Source organism: Epinephelus lanceolatus, chromosome 7, assembly GCF_041903045.1.
Source record: "Epinephelus lanceolatus isolate andai-2023 chromosome 7, ASM4190304v1, whole genome shotgun sequence".
NCBI classification, from domain to species: Eukaryota; Metazoa; Chordata; class Actinopteri; order Perciformes; family Serranidae; genus Epinephelus; species Epinephelus lanceolatus.
In genome coordinates this window covers 43,930,958-43,953,222 of record NC_135740.1, presented here as the reverse complement: position 1 = coordinate 43,953,222, position 22,265 = coordinate 43,930,958, and the positions used below count along the sequence as shown (strand labels likewise).

General features: G+C 40.2%; 1 protein-coding gene across 3 annotated transcripts in view; it reads left to right on the top strand.

The window, feature by feature from the left end:
- The window catches only part of LOC117261049 (transcription factor COE3), a 201,174-nt gene that overhangs the window by 29,556 nt on the left and 149,353 nt on the right, over positions 1–22,265 (top strand). For all 3 annotated transcript variants that reach the window (XM_033633252.2, XM_033633253.2, XM_033633251.2), the window contains exons 3-5: positions 1,090–1,153; positions 5,615–5,670; positions 13,244–13,317. In XM_033633252.2, the coding sequence (XP_033489143.1) occupies positions 1,090–1,153; positions 5,615–5,670; positions 13,244–13,317 (194 nt within the window). The remainder of the gene's footprint in view (positions 1–1,089; positions 1,154–5,614; positions 5,671–13,243; positions 13,318–22,265) is intronic.

The window sequence follows — 22,265 nt, the reverse complement described above, 5'->3', positions numbered from 1 at the left end:
ACCTGCTTGTTGTTGGTTAGAGGTCAGAGGTCACAGTGACTGTAATAGCTGAAAAATTGAACTGAAAAATACATCTTGAGTTTATAAAATACTTAAAACAAGTTGAAGATTTCTGAAACATTTTTTCTCCACTTGTTTAAAATATAAGTATATAGAATAAAGTTATAATAATAACCAAATTGATTTACACCCCACTTTTCAAAACGTTACAGAGTAATTTACATGGTTTAAGGAAGAACAGAAGTATTTCAAGTGTGAAATTAAATAAAATCTGACAATCACAATATACAAAATAAAATGGGAAAAATACACCAAAGTAATATAAATAATAAAATAAAATAAAATGAAATAAAATAAAATGACAAAAAAAAGATAAGATACTGAATCAAAATTGTGATTTTGAAAAGAAAAGGTGACTTCTGAAGTCAAAAATAGAAGATAATGTTCAGAGAAAAGAGTTTGAGATTAAATTTTTTACTTAAAAGTTAAACATGATACTTTACTGTTGTCTATTTTTTATTTACCATGTAAACATGTTACTTTGTGTTTGATTTCTTTTACTAAAATTAATCGTTTTGATTTTGTCTCATAATCAAAACAATGAAAAATCTATATTTAGACATAGTAGCTTGTATATTATACTTTGTGAGAGATAATGTTCACTTATCTTGTATAATTTTAATAAAAAAAAGTGAATTTATTATTTATCTTTACTCTTTATCAGTTAGTCAGTCGTAGTAAGATAGATTATGGGCAAACAGTAAAAGTCAAACTTTGATCTAATGTGTCATAATTTCTATTTTTATTATCCCTTGTATTCTGTTTGTTGACAGAAATGTGCTACCATTCCTCAAATACTCAAACTACAGACACAGAATACTTGACCATAGTGAGGTTCTTACAGTACTGCAGCGTGTCCATGTACACATGTTTGACTTTCACAGGAACAGCTCTGACTGTGAGGACTGCAGCTGCCTGCTGAGTGCAGCATCACAGCCTGCTGCTGCTGGACGACTGTAAATGTTTTATCACACCTTCATCACAGTAACTCGTGTGAGTAAAGTGTGTGTCTGTGTGTTTGTGTGACAGGAGTACAACGGAGAGAAGACCAACAATGGGATCCACTACAGGCTACAGCTCCTCTACAGCAACGGTCAGAACACATCACCATAATATCATATTGATATATGACAAACCACACACACGTGATTTAACTGGTTTCACAGCAGTGAAGCAGTGTTAAGTTTGTAGAATTACTGGAAATTTGGTGAGTAGTTGTTGAGATATTGGATTTAACGTTATTGTTATCGCACAGATTAAAAGTACGGAGACTGCAAAGTTTAGCATCTAACCTGAAGTGCAACAAGCTGTAAAGTGCAGCTAAATGTACATAATGAACAGTGATATATAGAATAAATATAGGATAAGAGATTTAAAAACATATATATGAACATGTGTAGCAGTTACAATAGGCAGTATATGCAGTGCGGGTACGGGATGAGAATATATGTGACTTTATTGTGAAGCCCAATGAACAACACAGTAAGTTGAACATGGTGAATTTCCTTTATCAGGATATTCATAAATATGGTGTCCAGCAGCACCCAAAGAGAACGCTGGGTCTGTGATTAAATAAAAGACCCTGCAAAAACAGCGTGCACACACACCTACCTTAAAAAACACAAAAGATTTTAATCAAGCATTGACATATTTCACATCTCAAGATATGATGCCATTTAGTGTTGTAGTCACGTCCACCTAATCTGAGACCAAGTCATGACTGAGACCAGAGTGTATCGACGCTGAGTCATGACCGAGACCACACCAGCGCGAGTCCCACACTGCATGACACACTTAGAGTAAAATATGGAACATGCAAACCACAGATATTCCTCAAACTGATCTGAAATACCCACTTTCACATAAAAACAGCCACAGAAAACAAATGAGGGTCCATTTTCATTTACCTCTTTTATTGTCATATACTGTACATATGTGTGTATGTATAAGTGTAACATGGGAAATCTCCAAAGGCACTGCAGAGGTGAATTTTAAATATAAGAATTTTGCTTTGATTTCTCAGAGCAAACAAATACAAACAAACATTAGGGAGCTGAAATCAGTTTAACTGTCTTTATTCAACGCTCCTTTCTTGCACAAGGCAATTTAGAAATGTCCCCGCAGTGGTGGTCTTGGTCGATATTGAAATAAAATCCTGAGTCTTCTTTGTCCAAGATGAAGACGAGAGTAAAAATGCAACCAAGTAAAAAGTTAAAAAGTACTGCAGGTATAAGTAAAAGTAAACAGACTATTAAGACATTACATCTTGCTAAAGAGCTCCTATAAATGATGAATTATCTGGCAAGTTTGGGTTTCATTGTCAACATTAATTTCAATAGTTTGGCATCACTTTATCTTGATATTCAACCCACAGTTAATTATATTTATTAGTAACATTTCAACAGCTTATTAGTTGAGATCCAACAATTCAACTGTTGCTTTGTCTGTAGCTGTTTATCTATAAAGTATATGAGACAATTTACCACATATTCTTGTAGGGCCGGACGATATGACTTACTGTAAAAACAATATCACGATATGTTTAAGCTGTATCACGATACACAATATATATCTTGATATTTTTAAATTACTAGAGACTTTTAAATACAAAATCACTAAATGAACTACCGTCATGATAAAGTTAAAGTGGTGTTATAATTAGACAAGTCAAAGTGGAACTATGGTGCTTTTATTTTGGAGCGCCTGGCTTGTTTCGGGCAGGATGTGTCGATGTTTTTGCTGCAAACTTGAAGCTTCCCATCAACAGTTACATGTTAGCAGACAGTTAAACCCCTCTGTGCCTTCAAACATGAGTTTATTCACTGTGAGCTGGAAACAGACAAACACCGCTCCACCTCATATATTAATATTTGCAAGCCACATTGGTGCTCCATGTTCGCAAAATGTGACTAAATCGTAGTGATCTGGAGCCCTGCACAAACAACACACACACGCCTTGCTTGCTAACACACTCTCGCTCTGGAGAACGTTGTATTGATGGGCGGAGGAGTGTGTGTGATGTTTGAGAATCTTTCTTTTTGTGTCTGTGAGAGGGACGGAGTGAGGGAACTGAAACACGACCAACGCAGGTCTAATGCTGCTACCAGACACCCAATGTTTGTAACATTGTCATTTAATACATCGCGTGTGGAACAAGCTGTGATACATGGAATATAATCCATACAAAGCCCACCCTTAGATTCTCAGAATAACATTGTTAAACTTGAACTATGAATAGTTCAATTTAAAATTATTCTGAGAGTATGTTCATGAATTGTCACATCTACTCTGTAGATAATCTGTTAAATGTCGGCTGTAAAAACCAAAACAATTGAAGTGTTGTCTCAGTATATAAGCTGTTGAAGTGTTACAGATACTCCATTAACTATCTGTATGAGGACTGTCCAAATTAAGTGTTACCGATGGTTTTTCCTTTAAAATACTGGCTCCTGACAGCTAAACTTAATTAACGTTTTAATGGTTTTATTCAGGACTCCTGAATAACCCAAACCCTAATCGCTGGTTCTATCACTGCGTTTAATATCTGCACGAAAAATAAGAAGTTCCTGAAGGTAGCGTCACCTTCTGGATGGCTATCTGGAGAGAGAAACAGCACTGCAGAGTGATTTAATGTCACTGAGCTCACACAAGAAAATCAATCTCAGAAATTAAGAATGAGAAATTAATATACTGTCAAATGTTTTATCCAACTTGTTGTTGGTTTCTATTTTGCTTCCACTGTTGCCTGTTTCCACCTGACGAGTCCCTGAAACTAAACCTGGACTCTGCTGAGTTACTTCTACTGTTTTAATTAAGGTGTATCTGAAATTTGTGAAATACAGCGGAAACACAAGGAAGCAGTGACCAGCCTCGCAAAAGCTGAACGCGAATGATACTTATACAGCGTCTTCGATTTCGTGTTTGTGAGGGTCAGCGTGGAACAAAATGTTAACACAAATCTGCACACCTGTGTTCATCTGCTTGTCCAGACCTGAGTGTAACATGTCCTGAAATGTTTTGTGAGCCTGCAGGATAAAGAGCTAAATGGTTTCTGTTTGGTGTAACGATGTCACACTTTCTGGTTTGTCAAAAATGCTGCCAGTAACTGTAATGTCATTGAAGCAAGTTAGTTGAATATGAAGATATATTTTGAAGGATTTCCGTCCCTACGACCTGCTCACAGTGGTGGTAACACACGTTGATTGACAGCAAGAAATTAAAACTAAATTCGCCTTTTTTTAAATGGCAGTTGTGTAGGTCAGGTGAGCCTTTGTTCAGGTGTGCGGTATTGATTGATGAAGTGGAGGTAATGACTGCTCTCGCTCCCACAGGTGAAACTGTCTGTGTTGGTTTGCAGTTGAACTTTCCTGCATGAATTAGAGCTCAGAATTTGTAGAGAAGGAATTTATATTAAAGGTCACCTCAGCAGACTTATAGTGGAAGTGAACTGTGCAGTTTTTAAGACTGTGAGGCAGGAAAAAGTTTTTCATTATCAGCGCACACACACACACACACACACACACACACAGACATCTGGAATATCTGACAACCAACCAAACCTGAACTCTGTTTTGTCCATTGGGGGGAAAGTGGAGGGATCTTTTGCTGATTCAAAACACACAGCTCGGCTTTGTGCTGGCACGAGTCCAGAGCTGCAGGAGGAGGACGGCCGTAATGCTCTCAGACCCCTGCAGAAACACCAGATAAAGTGGGACATAAAAGAGCGTTTTCTTCCAAAGGGGGATAAATCACTCTAATATGAGTCGGCATCGTCGGATTAGCATCGTACGGAGGTAATTGACCTCATCTGCAACCCGGGACGGATAGCCGCCATTTAGGCTGCAGACTGCACAGCACTCAGAGCGCAGAGTGAGGAGTGAATCATGTCAATTAGAAAGCACAGGAAGCTGCGAGCAAACGGCCCGCAAAACAAGAAGAAGGGAAAAAAAAGAACCCCACAGCATCGAATACAATTAGAGCGACTCCGCCGCTAACAGGTGTTCCCTGCAATTTGCTTTCCTCCACCCCATGTCGTGTTTGTGTCACATTTACGCTCGGATGCATAGCTAATAAAAGACAAGCAATCCTGATTGATATTTAATTTGTCGGAGAATGAGGATTCCTTGTTATCCTTGAGGAAAAAGGCAGCGGGGGGGCGGCGGAGGGGCGGGGGGAGCTCGGCAGTTAAAGGCGGCGTGGCCTATAAATAATAAACAGCTCTGGAGCCGCGCTAATGTTTGTTTTTGCTGAGGGGGGTGTTAGCGTAGCCGGGACGAGATGACAAGAGCTACAGAAAACATAAATACACTACCGGGACATAAATAATAACAGAATTCATTTACAGAACATTATTAGGAATCTCTTCTTTCGTTCTTTCTTTCCTTTTGCATACTGAGATAAAATTAGCATAACAGGCTAATGCATGTATGTATGTTGGTGATATAAATGTGTCATCATGCAGTCAATTCTGCTCAGAGTCACAGATAATTATGACAGCAGTGTGTGTGTGTTTGTTTCAGCAGACTTATGGGTCTGTTTTGTGTTTTTGTTTCAGGCATCAGGACAGAACAGGATCTTTATGTTCGGCTGATAGACTCCATGACCAAACAGGTGAGAACTCACAAACTCAAATCCACTTTTTTTTTGACCCAGGAACGTTTTAACATGCTGCAGAATACAAACACTATAATATAGGTAGAAGGATGGTGCCTTACAGGAAGGAATGAAAAGTGTTAAATATATTTTAATTTGCAGCTTATTTAACTACATATAAGATGGATTCAGTTCATGTTCCATTATCATTTATCAGAATCAGGTTTATTGCTAAGTAGGTGTTCATGTACAAGGAATTTGCCTTGTTTTGGAGCATAACAATAAACATAGTAAGAATAAAGTACTGCAAAAGTAAAGAAACGTAAAGACATTTTTAAAAATCAACAATAAAAAATATAAAAAAATCGATTAAAATATGTAGAATATATGTCAGAGCTGTACAGGTTTACACAAGAATGTGCAAAGATTCAAAATATCTGAGATCCGAGCATTTGTTTGGTATGCATTTTTAATTTCTCCTAGTTATTTAGGATTAATAGGACATGCTAAGTATAAAAAAATTGGCAATGTCTCTGAACAGGAAGTAGATTTTGAAAAATTGATGTCCTGATGTGGCAGGCATGTCCAAAGACAGGCCCGGGCGCCAATCGTGACCCAGAGGCTTGTCTTTCAAAATATACCACATGTGGCCTAGTACACAATATTAATAAGTAATCAAGCAAGTTAATTTTGCATTTTTTTTGTCCACCTCACAATGACAGGACTATCCCACAGTCTGTAGTCTTAAACTAAGTAGAAACAAAGCAAGCAAACAAACAGTTACCAAGCAGCAGAAATTTGCTGCTCAGTGGCACAAATGGCCATAGCAAAAAAAGTAAAGTCGACAGCAAGGGCGAAGTTTTCTATATTTTAGTAAAAGATGAAACAGTTGGATTTTTTGTTTATTTTTTAATGACTAATGTGATGTGAGAGGCAGCTGCCCCCAGGTTTTCACATTATCTAATCTGGTCCAGTTTGGACACCCCTGTCATATGGAGACAATGGGTTTATTTTTTAATATTCACCAGTGTGTATTACAGTATAAAACTGTTTATTTGAATGTCTGAATATGATTGTGCAAAAAGAAAATTACAAGCAATGCAACAGTTGTTCAAGGTCTTGTAACTCTGTGAGTTAGCGTTCACTGTTCAAGCACAAAACCGTTCATTTCACTGCCTGAACACGGCTGTGCAAAAGCAAAATTGCAAATATGCAGCATATCTAAAAGCCATGTGATTTGTACATTTTGTAGCTCTGTTTGAATTTACCTTGCCCCATACTCCGAGCTAGGAATGTCCTTTTGTCTGTAGGAACAGAAATGCTGCAGAAGTCCCAGTGTCCTCAAATGAGCACTTCATAATGAAACAGCTTCGTACCTTGTTGGGTTTACCACAATTGGTCCAATTTATATGCCATATCAAACTGCAAACATTATTAAGCAAAAATAAACAGTTTTCAACCATAAAATTTTTATCAGGTTTTGTACTTGTCCTTTTCTGTGTTGGGACTGGCTGTGGACTGACCTGGCAGTGATGGCCGCCACCTTGTTTTTACACAGCTTAGTATATTTTGCTTTTTTTACCAATAGGTGGCACATTAAAAGGGTTCACAAACGAGGACAACAGGTCTGTGTTAAGCAGAATGAATTATAAGGTGCAGCAAACCCAAAATATAACATCTTCATATGAGAGCGCAGGAGGATATATTAAAGAATATGTGCAGTGTACAGAGATAATAATCCAAAGGAGTGTGTGTTGTAATGCATTGTGACAGACGTGAAGAATTTATGTTACAAAGCCAATTGATTATTTTCAAGCACCAATCAGTCAGTTCAAAGTTAAAAATGTATGAACTATAATAACTCATAAATTCACACACAGTTTTATGCATCTGATCTCTGGAGCCTGGTTAGCTTAGCTTAGCATAAGACCGGCAGCATTTAGCCTGGCTCTGTGCAAAGTTCAAAAACACATCTACTAACACGTCTAAAGCTCTGTGATGGACATGTTTATATCGTTTGAGTCTCAGCTGGTTTCCTGATAAATCGCTCCAGCATGTGACTCCCACTAAAACCACAAATTTCTCTGTGACTGTAGAAACATGTTCTTACCTTGTTACCCATAAGTCCAATTTTAAAACACAAGGGAAGTGAAACACTCATCAAATCAATCCTGTTTCTAACTTCAGATACTTTCGCAAGCTCTCTGGCTTTCTCTTAACCCTAAAATATTCAAATCAAATCTGGTTCTCCTTCTTCAGACTTAAACTAACTCTGAAAAACTCCCCTTCACTTGAAGAATCTCCTCAAACCCTTCGTCTAACTCTCACACCTCCTCCTCCTCCTCCTCTACACCCCTCTTACTTTCCTAAACTCGAGCAGCACTGATGTGTTTTCCTTTCCAGCTGTGTAGCTCGGTCTTTAGCTGACTCCCACTTTTCCGGTTTTCACTCACTCAGAACCCCCGTGTGGGATTTGAACCTGTGAATGGTTTATGTGCCAAGAAAAACCCCCCAAAATATTTCCAAATTCCAGTCGATCCTGCCAGCGACCTCCCGGCTTCATTCCTGAAGTCCACTCGGCTCCAGATCTCCCCTGTTCCTCACGCCTATGGCTTTACTGTACGAATATTCAACAGAGAACAATAATGTAAATGTTCTTTGTGCTTTAAACGACAACTTAAAACTTAATATTGGAAAATAATTAATGACGGAATTAAGAAAATCGATCATTTCATATATGTACACTCTCATTTCTGCAATGTTTCTGCACACTTCAACAAGATTAATGTAATGAGTGCAGAAATTAATCATTTGACGTAAGAGTTTATTTAAAAAAATACCTGAATACAAGTTCTCTCTTGGAAATCCTCACAGCTGAAACCCAGAAACCACCATGCACAGAACGCCTACAGTGGAATAACACTACCCGGCTCCAAAACACAACTTTTCCTTTTTTTCTTTAGGAATATTTCCCACATGAGCTCAAACTAAAACTAAAATAATAGAGGTCTGTGCAGTAGATTAAAGATGCAGGGTCCCTCTACAAGACAGGACCACGAGATTAAATAATAATGCTTCATATCTTGGTTTATATTGTACTTTATTGATACAAATTCCCAAACAGAATTGCAGTTTTTCAAATTGGAAAAAACAGCTGACACACAGTGAATCTGGAGTTCTGCAGCCACTGGGGGCTGTAATCCAGTCATGCTCTGAGATTTACAAAATTAATCATCACTCACTTACAAAAAATCTTCCAAACATAGATTGTTTCCAAACACCTGTTTAAGCCTCTACCCGTCCTCCCAGCTACACCTCCTACTTATTTACCCCCCCCCCCCCCCCCAAGTCATATCACCCCCCCCCCCCCCCCCCCCCCCGCTGGTTGGCCCTGTCGGCATGTCACCGATCGATGTACCAAGCGGCTCCTCGACAAAGCGTCAGCCATGGAAACCGATCAATAGGCCCTAATGTGGTGCAGCGACGGCACACTGGAGACAATAATCCTGACATCTCCCCCTCCATGACACCCCTCTGCCCCCCCCTCACACACACACATGTCTCCACCTTCACCTCCCACTACATGACACCCCATTGGTCGACAGTCAGACCTGACAGACGGGTTGGCAGGAGTCCCCGCGGATCGATAAGACCCCGTCGAGGGCCTGTTAGGGGCCCCGCGTCCGTTGGATTGTCAGAGCGAGGAGCGGCTGAATTAATGCAGATTGGACCGCAGAGCGACGCCGCAGCCGCCATCACAACTTTTACACAGCGAGTTACATCACACAGAGAGGCTGAACGGCTCAGTGTGACTTCAACTGTCACATCGAGAAACACATTTGTGAGCAGCAAACAAAAAGTTGGAGAAACAAATCTGAGACTCACTGAAGGCTGAACGGCATCAGAGTCTGCACACACTCAGCCAAACATGGAGGACACGTGTTTAAACTGGATATTTGTGGGGACACCCAGTCAAACTCTGCTGGAACCTGAAACCTCAACCAAAGTCTAAACCCTCAAATGGCCCTCGAAAAAAGTGCAGACAAGACAAATGTCCACACATTCAAAGTGTCCCCTCCTTCTAAAATTAATTTCCTTTTTGAGAAAGTGAGGACATTTTGGATAATTGAGAATTTTGTTTCTCTCGGAATTTTGTTGATTTTCAAAACAGTCCTAATTTTCTGAAAATAAATATTTTATATCTAAAATATCATTTTCCAACATTCCACTTTTGTGCTCACTTTCTAAACCATCCCCTTTTTAAAATCTCCTTACTTTCCAAAAACGTCTTAACTTTTCACAAGTCCTCACTTTTCGAAGAATATCCTCGATTTTTGTATCACTTTCTAAAATGTCCTCACTTTTCAGAAGATTTTCTAAATTTTCAAAAATGTCCCTCGTTTTACAGAAACTGCCCTTTTCCTGAAATAGAAACTTTACAAAATTGACTTTCCTTTCCAAAAGCTATTCTGAATTTTCAAAAATTTTCTGACTTAAATAAAAGATCTAGTAAATGTTCCAAATCAATCCCAGTTTCCAAAAGATTTCTCACTTTCCAGAAACGTTTTCACCAAAAAAAAAAGTTCCAAAAATGTCTTTCAGAAATTGTCCTCACTTTCTGAAATATATCCTCAATTTTTGTATCACTTTTTCTCAGTTCCTGAAAAAATTCTCCTCACTGTCCAAAAAATGTTCTCACTTAAAAGGAAACCCCTCTATCCTTACTCTCCAAAACAACTTTCTCAAAAGATGTCCTCACTTTTTGAAAATGTCCTCACAGTCCAGGTCTAAACCTGAAGCCGGTCCTCACAGAGATAGACATATACAGGGCACATTCTCACAGCAGAGACGTGGACGTTAACCCACAAACAAGCATGAAAGTGGACGTGCAATCACACACACTCCTGGGAGTCTTGCATCAGGAATGATGATGTATAAATATCGACCACCAAATCTACACACAGTATGGGGTTTGTGTGTGTGTGTGTGTGTGTGTGTGTGTGTCTGATGCAATCCACATCCCTCCTGGTCAAACTGGAGCATTTTAATCCAGAGGAACAGAGCCAGGATCAAGATCAATAATGCAGAAGTGGTCGTTATCCTAAAAGTATTGTACCCCAGGGGTGTGTGTGTGTTCGTGTGTGTGTGTGTGTGTGTGTGTGTGTGTGCGCAGGGCGGAGGTCTGTTTTGACTATAAAGGTGGATGAGGTAGTGGTAGGTCATCGTAGGAAAAGAGGGGAAGAAGGGGGGAGGACGCATACACACATACACACTTTCTCTCTTACTGGAGTTCATTTACAACCACCAGGGTATTACACACACACATACACACACACCCACACACACACACACACACACACAGAGCGGTCATCCGTCATCCGGACGCTGACATGACAGCTCGGTGGGGGTGAGGAGGGGTGGGTAGGAGGGGGGGCTTCATCCTGGGGCGCCGCCCGCCATCTGGCAGGGAATTCTGGGAAGGCCGGAGAAGGCTGAGACCACCAAAAGGGGAGGTGGTGGTGGTGCTGGGTGGAGGTGGTGGTTGGAGGCCATGTTTGACTTTGTTGTTGGTGCTTGGGTCCAATCACAGTGTGGCGAGGAGAGAGGAGGGGTGGACAAAATAAAAGCAACACTCGCACATATCAACACATCAGCTGTCTCATTAATTCACATAAACCTGACCTGCATAAAACAACACAACTGGTTCAACTGGTCCCAGTTTCAGTAAACTGGTTTATCTAAAAACTGAATTATGGATTAACTGGTCTAAATGTGCACTAAATGGATTTACATGGGCACTTAACTGGATCATAAGCTGGTTAAATGTCCAATAAACTGGTTTATCTGTAAATTAGTTTATCTGAAAAGTTACACCCAAAAACCAACACATTGTCACTCTGACCTCGCCACGTATTGGTTGTTGATGTTCTGGGATGCCGTGTCAACTTCAGCCTGTTACATGCATTGCCTGTTTTCAAAATACACTTCTGTTTTCACAGGAAATGTACAGTTTGCATTCAGTCTCTTTCAAAATAAAAGCACTACATCAGTACAACACCGCAAATTGACCAACAAATGGATGTTTTGCCAACACGCATGTAGCTGGGTTTAGGAAAACAGAACAGGATTTGGCTTTACAGTCTTACACAAAGCGAACACTGGCCTCCCGTGTGAAAGTTGGTGGTTGTTGGACCCATCAACCACCCCTCCTGCCCATCCTACTCGAACCTCCGCTGCCTTAACTTTCGTTGTTGTTCAAACAGTAGTGGCGGCTGGCTGTGTATCACCGATGTGAAAGGTATTTTTTTTGTCGGTATCTGACGCTGGAAGTGACTGACCAAGCACTGGATTTTGATGACTCTGGACCGGGTTCACATGTTTCAGGCAGGAAGAAATTCTTTGTAACATAGGTCACAGGAGACACAGGACTCTGTTTACTAATCAGTTGCCAGTATTCTCTGGCCCACAAAAAAGCTAAACTGTCCCCAACTTACTTTGCCGCAGAATCAAACGGCTGCAGCTCAGAGCGCCCGTAGCAGCTCTTAGCTCACAGCAGGCTGCACTTTGCCGCTGCTTGGTGTGTTTTTGGTATAAACTGGTTTAAATGCTTCTTGCCTCTCTTCAGCTCCCCAGAGCCAACAGTGTGGAACACTAGCTACCGTTAGCTTAGAAATCAAGTCCGCTAACGTCATCTTATATAAGCACACACCACACTACAGAGTCCACACATGCTGTGTTTCTGTTACATACATTTTGCAGCAGTGGCCTGGAGACGACCTCCACTTAGGGCTGCAGCAACTTGAATTCAGCTTCACACGACTGAGTGCCTTGGCTAGTTAAAAACAGCGCAGACTTATTGTGTTTCGAACACTTGCAGTAAATTTCCTTCACTGCCTTAATATATGCACACACAAGCGTGATTGCTGGCCTCCTCTCTTGGGGAGGGTCATACAAGTCAAAATAAGTTTGACTGATGCTTTTTGGACCAATCACTGGAGAGAAATCATGAAATTACATGACAAGGTGTCCGGAGCTGCAGTGAACACAGTATTCTGGACGTGTGCTGTTTTTAACTCACTGTATGCTGGACAACAGACATTTCTAATGCTCTTAAAGCATTAGTTTTTGTTATCAAATGTTTTGTCTGATGCCCAGGTGCTCACTCACACCTACGGACTATGAGCACGAGCAACGGGATGTTCACTTAATGGCTGACAGTGTCTCTAATAACAAGGATTTTCTAAAAGTTACATGCAGAAACTTTAACAAGTTAAAGCCGATCATAATCGTGTTAATATTTGACACTTTTGTAAAAAACAAACATTAAAAACAGACGAACCCTACAGTGTGCCTTAGATTGTTTTTGAAGGAGACTAGCATGTTATATTTTTTGATTCACTCCTGCAATGAGCCCTTCACGAGATGGAATAAACACAGTACACCTGACGTATCCAAAGAGCACCTGTATGTGACCACTGAGACCCAGCAGCACTTCTGCTCCTCCGTCTTCACATTACAAACAGACTATTAGTCTCTGTTATTTACTGTGAGTCAGAGTTTCACCCTCCTGTCTGTGTTTCTGTCCCATCAGCCGATCCTGTACGAAGGTCAGGACAAGAACCCAGAGATGTGCCGCGTCCTCCTCACCCACGAGATCATGTGCAGGTAAGACACAGTCATTAATGAACCCTGATAACGACCTCACTGGGACCCTCCTCAGTTGCTCTCTGTGCAGAACAGTTGCAGCTGTCGGACCTTTTTGTGGGAATCAGACCTGCAACTTTTAAATTCTTATTCTCAGGTGATGTGAAGCATCATTTAAACACAGCACTGTGTAATTATCCACCCTCAGTGTGATGTGTATGTGTGAGGTTTTTGTTGATGCATGTACAGTATGTGTGTGTGTGTGGAGTGTTAATTATGCCGCAGAGGAAGTGTCTCTGTGTGGTTATTAACAGCGTAGTTGTCACGTGTTTGACTGTCAGAGATGGAGGATAAAAAACAAACATGTTTTGGTGTTTCATGGTAGAATCAGTAACTGAACCTTTTGTACACGTTCAGAATATCAGAAATACTAATTCAGATATTTAAGTACAGTACAGTGTTGTACGCCTTTTTATTTGATTTTATCCAGCACATTGGTTTTATTTTATTCTCTCGTGCTATTAATTAGAATGTGTGTGACTGGAAAGACACCCAACAATATTTTTCAGTTTTTCAGGTTTAAAATATTTACATTTCTGCCCAACATAAAAATTTTACAATTATTTTACTCTCTATTAGGGATAGACCAATATGGATTTTTTAGGGCCAATGCCGATACCGATTTTTTTCCATCACCCTTAGCCGATGACCGATTATGGACTGCCGATTTTCTTGAGCCGATATTTGGGGCCGATACTGCTTTTGCTCCCTCAATTTACATCAAAAAAATGAAACAATAATAACAAATATTACAGGTCTCAAGTTTAAAATAAGAAACATTTATTGAACAGTAAAAAATACTAAAACAAGATGGAAAGTTGAGGTAGAACAGGTAGAATATTATTATTATTATTATACATTCAAATAAAAAAAAGAGTTCAGTGCTCTTAAATCTTCCAGTAATGTCTTTATAAAATAAACAAATATTTAAGCTGAAGCATAAATAAAACAACAACTACTGTACACAGTAGGATTCAACAGCTTTATTCAACTTAACCACATACTTTCAAATGAAAAAAAGTGCCAGGGAAAAATAAATCCGCGAACCCACGCGTGTATCGGCCGATGCCGATACAAGTAAAAAACTCAAATATCGGCCCGATATATCAGCCGGCCGATGTATCGGGTCTATCCTTACTCTCTATATTTTATTATTATTTTACGTCTGACTTTTCTTCAGATATTATAAATAATATTAACATCAAAGGCCTTTGAACTGTATTTTATATATCAAAGATGGCTTATAGATCATTTAAAGAAGTTACCGTGACAACACTTGTGTGTATGTTTGTTGGCTGTGTGTGTGTGTGTGTGTGTGTGAGAGTATTTATAAGAGAAAAAAGAGCAGCTGTTGGTTTGTCGTTCATCACACCAATCAACACGTTTCCTGCCCTGCGTGTCTCTGCTGTTGTCTGTGAGTTAATGGTTTTACTAGTTCAGACTCAGAAGTGAAGAAGAAGAAGAAGAGAAGAAGAGGAGCGAGGGGGAAAGGGATAAAAATAGGACACACACACACACACACACACACTTGGAGCTGGGGTCTACATTTTACATTGAATTTATTCAGTTCAGTTCCAACGTTCATGAATCAACCTGATCGCAGTAAAACCAACTGGTTTATCAGTGAACTGATCCCAGTTACAGCAAACTGGTTTAAGTGTCAAGTAAAACTAGTTTCATGTGCAGCAAACTGGTTTATCTGTACGTAGAATCATCTGCTATAAACTAGTTTACATGTGCATGTGTAAATTTGTGTACATGCAAACTGGTCTAAATGTGGAGTAAACTGGTTGACTTGTAGTGTTCACTGTTTTCGGAGGGTTGTTGTATAAGTGTGCAGTGAACTGAGTAACCTGCAGCTCAAACTGGTGGTTTACATTTAAATAAATTGGTACAACAAAACAGGAATAAACTGGTTTATCTTCAGTAAACTGGTGAATTTGTTGAGTTAAGTGGTTTATGTTTAAAGTAGTTTAAATGTGCAGTGAATGGATTTGCATTTGAATAAATTGGTAAATATATTGGGAGTAAACTGGTTTATATGTGCAGTAAATTGGTTAATCTTTAGAGGAAACTGGATTATGTGTGAACTGGTCTAAATGTGCATTGAACTGGTTAATCTGTAAACTGGTTTACATGTGCATGAATCAGAATAAACATGCAAAAGACCAGTTTAGATCAGCAGGGAACTGATTTACATGTTCAGTTATCTGGTCTGACTGTAACATAAACTTGTTGCATATAAACTGGTCGTGGTGTCCAGTAAACTGGTTTCTGTAAACTGGTCGAGGCGTGCAGTAAACTGTTAAACTGGTTTACATGTAAACTTGCAGATGTGCCTTAAATGTGAAGTAACTGGTTTACATCTGCAGAAAACTGGTTCATCTGTAAACTGGTTTTAGAGTAAAGCAATTTGAATGTTGAGTAAATTAATTTACATTTAAATAGATTAATGAATATATTGGAAGTATACTGGTTTATATGTGCAGTTAAGTGTTTAATCTTTAGAGGAAAGTGGTTAATCTGTAAACTGGTCCAAATGGGCATGAATTTGTATAAACATGCAAAACACCTTAAGGACTTTAGATCAACAGGTTTACATGTTGAGTTTTATGGTTTGTCTGTTGAACAAAATGGGCACTAAACTGGTTTCTGTACACTGGTTGAGGTGTGGATTAAACTGGTAAATACACTGATTTACATGTAAACTTACACCCGTGCAGTAAACTGGTTTAAATATGAAGTACATTGGTTTACATTTGCAGCAGAGTGGTTGAAGCAAAGTTTAGTCACTAATGTTTTAATGTCAGATGTTACACAGATGAAAGAGTCAGAGAACAGTTTGTACTTCACTCTTGGAGCTCTGTATTCAGAAACAGGTCAGCTGGTCTGTAGTTTGACCTCCTCCTGTTTTATCTCCTCCTCTTCTTCGCCCAAACTTCAGTATCTCTAAACTTCCCTCCTCCTCTGACTTTTAGTGGGGCGTCGAGCTCATTTCCCCCCTGCCAGATCCCTTCGATACGAGCTTCATTTCCATAATGACGGCTGGCTGTCTGCGTCTCTGAGCTTCAGTCATTATGTGATTGAGTGCGATTATTAACCAGCTTTCCCCCTGATGGATGCTGTGTTTCCATTCGCTAATGAGAGAGGGATCAGAGACCGGCTCACTCTTTCCATCTCTCTGTCTCTGTCTCTCTGCCGTCATGTGTCCCAGGTGAGCTCGTCTTTATGGGCATCCCTGTTGGTTTGTCTACCTGGATTGCACTCGGCAGGTTGCGAGCATGGAGCGGAGCACCTGTTTCAGGTGCAGGAACACCCTGTGACTCTCTTATGGGATTAACAGAATAAGAAACAACCTGAGTGCATCTCCTGTGTCCATGTTGGAGAAGACATTTTGTTCTTTTGGTTGACGTAACAAGGGTTAACATAGGGTATAGGGTTAACATTTTAAATCAACAGGAGATAGATTTTAAACTTTTAGGCACTTCTCTCCACTGGTTGGTGGACCTGAGAAGTGACAATGCTGGTCTTTCATCTCAGGCATTTTAAAAATTGGTTGTTCATATAACGTTTGTACTTATATTTGTTGTTTTTTCCTCTTTTATTTTGGTATTTATGTGTATTATACCAGTGTTTGGGAAGGACAAGTCTTTCATTTATTATCAAAATATATTAAATGTTTCAGTCTGAATTCATTTACTTCAGATTTTGATTTACTTGCAAAAAGTTTTTCTATAATTCTAGAGGTTTTTCAGCATTTATAAATGTCCCTGAATCCAAATAACCAAACAGTTAATGATCCCTCCCTGCCGACAGAGAGCAGAGTTAGATCCAGACAGCTTATCTCACCTTACCTTACTGCCACTGTGCAATAATTATGTAAACCTGGCGTTTTTTTTGTCAGTTTAGGTGAGATGTGTTGGCTGCTTTGAAAAATATATGTGTGTTCCACTTTGCTTGCCGTTGTCCTGTCATATCAGCATTAGTATGATCTCATTATACACTGTGACTTTCCTTCAGTTGCCTTCCCACATCCCTTTGGTCATACGTGTACAGTATGTGCACAGATTTGTTCACTTTTATTTACCTTCAACTCGTAGAAGTTGTTTTTTTAATTACGACTGTTTCATGACAGAAAATACGTTCTGGAGGAAACTTAATGTGCACAGATACATTTTATCAATCAAAATAATGAGACGTTTTAATTAACTGACAAGTTGCAAACATGACACTGAACACATCACTGAAAACATTTGGTTTCTGACAAAATCTCTGATCTTACAGCACAATTCGTGCAGGTAGTGACTGCAGCATGATTAAACTTTTTTATGTTTCAGTTTAGACTCACAGCTCCTGTTAAAGGTCAAACAAAGATGTTGGACCTGGTTAAATATTGGAACAGTTGACAATGACTCATAACATGAGACATGTGTTGACCTAATCAACATTAAAACAAAAACTACAGTCTTTTACTAAACTAAAATCCCTCTGTTGCCTCAGCTTAAAGGAACACTTGACCCCTAAAATGATTATTTGTATATCAACTACTGAATTTGTGAAGAAAATTTTGTTTTTCTCGCATTCCCTCAAGGTTGAACAAAAAATCTAAAAGTTGAGAGAATAAGTCATGGAGGACTGCGTTTAACAACAACAACAAAACCTTATCAAACTCTCTCTGAACTCTCGTGATCCACTTGTTTGCTCAGTACTAACACATTCATGTTTATTAAAACCTTACTAAATAAAACACTTTCACGTAAACAGTCTCACACACAGAGGAGTAACGCGCCTGGGCAAGAGAGTGCATTTGAACTCTCCTCAATGGAAGATAAATGAGACCTGGATTATACTGCATAAGCTGTGTCAGAGTTTGTAAACAGATGTTTTGATAAAGTTCTGCTGTTGTTTAACGTGGTTCCTGTTTACTTCATTTCATCAAGAATTTTCTTCATTTTTGGATTCTTCGTTCCCTATGGAGGCATGTGAGGCATTTTAACGCAACAATAGATGAGTAATTGATACACAAATGATCATTTTGGGCGTGAAGTGGTCCATTAAGTCTGACCTCTTGTGTCAAAGTCTGAAACTTTGTAAAACCGTCTCTGACCTACGACTCACGTGGGTTTTTTCTTCACACTTATTTGTGAAAAACAAAGATGTGCATTCAAACCAAATTTGTTGGGGACCAGTGAAGTTATATTCCTCATGTTCTTCAGTCAGTTTGTTTCAGAAATCCTTAAAAAATATTAAAATATGAAAACATCTTTCTTTAGTGTGCAGAAGAGGTTTAAGTCAATTTTTTATCTGTGTGTGTGTGTGTGTGTGTGTGTGTGTGTGTGTGTGTGTACGCGTGTTTCAGCTGTGACCTCTCCATCATATCATTGCGGCACATTAACCATTCTTAAACGGGCCTCTGCTGCTTTCCAAAAACTACCAATCACAAACCAGTGAGCAGCCAGGTTGGCACGCTGGCGTTGCCAGCAGGCTCCCGGAGGCTCGCCAGCTCCGGGCCGCTCTCCTCGCCTCGCGGCCACCTCGCTCTCCCTCGCTGGCTGCCAGGCTCCGGGCGATGCTGAGGAAAAAAAAAACAAAAAACCTGCTGCCGTGCTCACCGAGAGGAAGGGCGGCTTCCAGGCCAGGCGGCGCCGGCTGCTGGCTGGCTGCGTCGAATCATCAGGCCTGGCTGCTGCTGCCGCCGAGGCGTTCCAGGCCTTCGGGTAATTACAACACTTGCCCTTTGAAAGCGAGCCCTGCGCTGCCGGCCCCGTCCTGCTCGGTGTTATCTGGACGCTGTGATCCGAGCGCCGGCCTCTGACGCCGTGCTGCACCATCCTCAGGGAGCCTTTGAAGGGCTCTCTCAGCTTTTTTTATTTGTGTGATAGTGGAGCGCCGACATGCCCGGACAAACCTTCCCTTTGTGCCTTAAGTAGATTCCACTTGTGGCGACGTCTGAAGTGGCTGCTGAGCGCCGAGGAGGAGCAGCCAGCAGTAATGATGCTTGTGTGGCCCGGCCGAGGCTCGCCGGCCAAACTGGCTCCTGTGGCTGAATTATTTTTGGGGCTTGTGTGTTTATGTGTGTGTGTATGTGTGTGTTGCGGCTGTACAGCGACCTGAGGAGGCTCTCTGCAGCGGCGACCAGGGACGAACTCTCTGTGCTAAAATGAGTGACAGCGGCAACAACACACACACACACACACACACACACACTGTTTGTTTTATTTTTGCTGGTTTTTAGCCTCTCACATAAACACACACACACTCTCGGTTTCACACTCCCTCTCAGGTTTGTGTGTGTTGTTCCTCTCAGTCATTAGCCGGCCGTGGTGTTAGCCTGTTTGCGGCCCGGGGGGAAACGTCATTAAGGCGATATTGTGGACGCTCAGCCAAGGTTTGTTTTTGTCTTTGGAAAGGGGCCCCGGGTCCCTGGAGGGGCCCCGGCAGTGCTCCTGGGGTCCAGTTTGTTTATAACACTTCTTTGGCAGTTTGGAGGAGGTTGTCACCACAGCAGCACCAGTGGGTTTCCAATGCTAATTGGTCTCCTGGAACTTTCACTAATGGTTCCAAGTAGCTGGGGGAATAAATTATTGTGGCGCATTCTATGGCAACAGTCACACATACACATCCATACAGACACAGAGAGACAGCGGGGACACAAACACAGCGCTTAGTTTATGATTTTTCTGTACTTAGAGATCAAACGGCGTGATAAATGATTCATAAAGCGTCTCATTTGGCATTCGCAGCCTCGATTTGACGCTTGTTTGTCAAATGGCAATTTGATTCAGGACAGCATGGGGCGAATGCAGGAGCGTAATTGGACGTCGCGGGTCATATGCGATATGATTAATTTTTAAGAATTACCGGAAGATATGTTAATGACCCTCGCAGCGATAAGAAAGATGTGAATCCATTGTGCAGAGCAGCTTGTCAGACGGAAATTAGATCTAATGTGGAGATGGTGTTGTTGTTATTAATGATGGATGGATTCAAACATTTACGTCTCAGAAAGCTCGACTGATGTTCAGTGTTACAAATTCATTTTGACAAATTTCTCACATTGGTGTCTCGTTGGAGGATGAAAAATGTGAATATTTTGTCTGAGGCTGAAAGAGTGTTACTGACTGTGACTCCTGTCCTTTTCTTACATAAGAGTAGAGATACTATGGTTTATAATTGAGTAACACAGTTTACAGTTTATACTCCTCTGCTGTGTGTAGAAATCCTTTTATTTTACATGAAAGTATTATTTGCAAAAAGCATCTTAAATATAAAAAATAAACTCACTGTGCTGCAGTTTGGCTCCTGACAGTGGTAAATTATCATATATCATAATAAGGGATTATTACTACTGATGAATTTATGCCTAAAACAACATTTGTTGTATCGACTGAAGGTGAAGATTATTTTAACTTGTATATATACTGCTTAGTAATTTAATCTGTAACATTACGGTATAGTTTTTGAGTTGATTTCGTTTTTTTGATCTGAAATCGTGTCCATAGTGAGATTTGAAACCCTTTGATGAGTTTAGATTTGATAAAATAAACAAACAAAAAAAGAAGAAAAAAAATTGCCAGTCTCGCTTCACACAAAACAATAATGAAATTAGAACTAAAGTTGGATTTAAAGAAACAAAAAAAGGAGAAACAGAAAGTTCAAAACCTGAGTTTAAAAGTAAGAGCACTAAACAGCCTTACTTTAACTAGATACTCATCACATATATTGTATTTATATTTGTAGTTATCAGACAACAGATGAAACATCAGATTCAGATTTAAAGATTTACACAGAAACAGAAGGCAACATGAAACACAAATTATAAATGATACGGGAATGGTATTTAATTAGGTGAATAATAAATGAGTTCAGGATTTTTACAAAACAGGCTGCAGTGTGTTTGTTTTTGCCACTGACTGGTTCTATAAATGTTATGAACATTACATAAAGGACTGTGCAGGGATTCACTGATCTGGTGTGCTTGTCACTTTGTATAACCAACCTGACATCTCGCAAGAGGCGACTTGTTGCAGCAGTAAAACAATGGAAATGTTAGTGAGAGTTGGAGAAAGGAGCGCTGGGAAGAGTTTGTCCCATTAGTTATGTACGCTACATTTACACTGCCTCTTCAGGGTGGGAATTTTAAACCCTTATGCCGCCTCGTTGTTCTGTATAAATGGTATGATTAAGGAATGATTGGGAAAAGTAGCTGATAGCAGTTAGCGGCTATCTCAAAGAACAGCAGTTGAAAATGTCCGCAAATTGGGAAAACAGTGAGGTCTGAGCAGAGGACGAGATCAGCCCCCACATAAGAGAGATGGTAGATGACTGATATTGTCGTGATATGCCAATGTTATTGTTTATAAAACGCTGCTGAAATATAAAGAAGGGACTTTGTAGCGGCTCTATAGCGCCACCTCTGTGCAAAAATAGCTGCTTAGACACAAAAACATGGGACAATAGAGTCCAGGCTCAAAAATACCAAAATGTCCCTTTAATTATTGACTAAAAGGACAGTGTTTCCCTCTGACAGTAGCATTAAATGTAAATGTTACACAGAGCTTTGCTTACATAACTTGAGTAAGTGTGCTTGGTTACATCCCCTGACTGACTCTGAACCATGTGGTGCGTTCACTGACCCCCTCCAGCCGTCAGAAACTACACACAGAACATTCAAACCCTCTCTCTCCTCTCCTGTCTGTCTGATGGATATTAATGTGTTGGATTCAGTCTGCTGCTGTTCAACATGCCACACTGACCCACGACACCAAAACCCTCATTTGGCTCCACCCGTCCCCCGTGGAGCTGAAACAGAAACCCAGCGCTCCCTCCCTCCGGATGCCTCTACAGACTGCCGACCAGCTCCTGGTTCGGTTTCATGTTGGAGTCGGCGGGCCGGTTGGATAAAACAC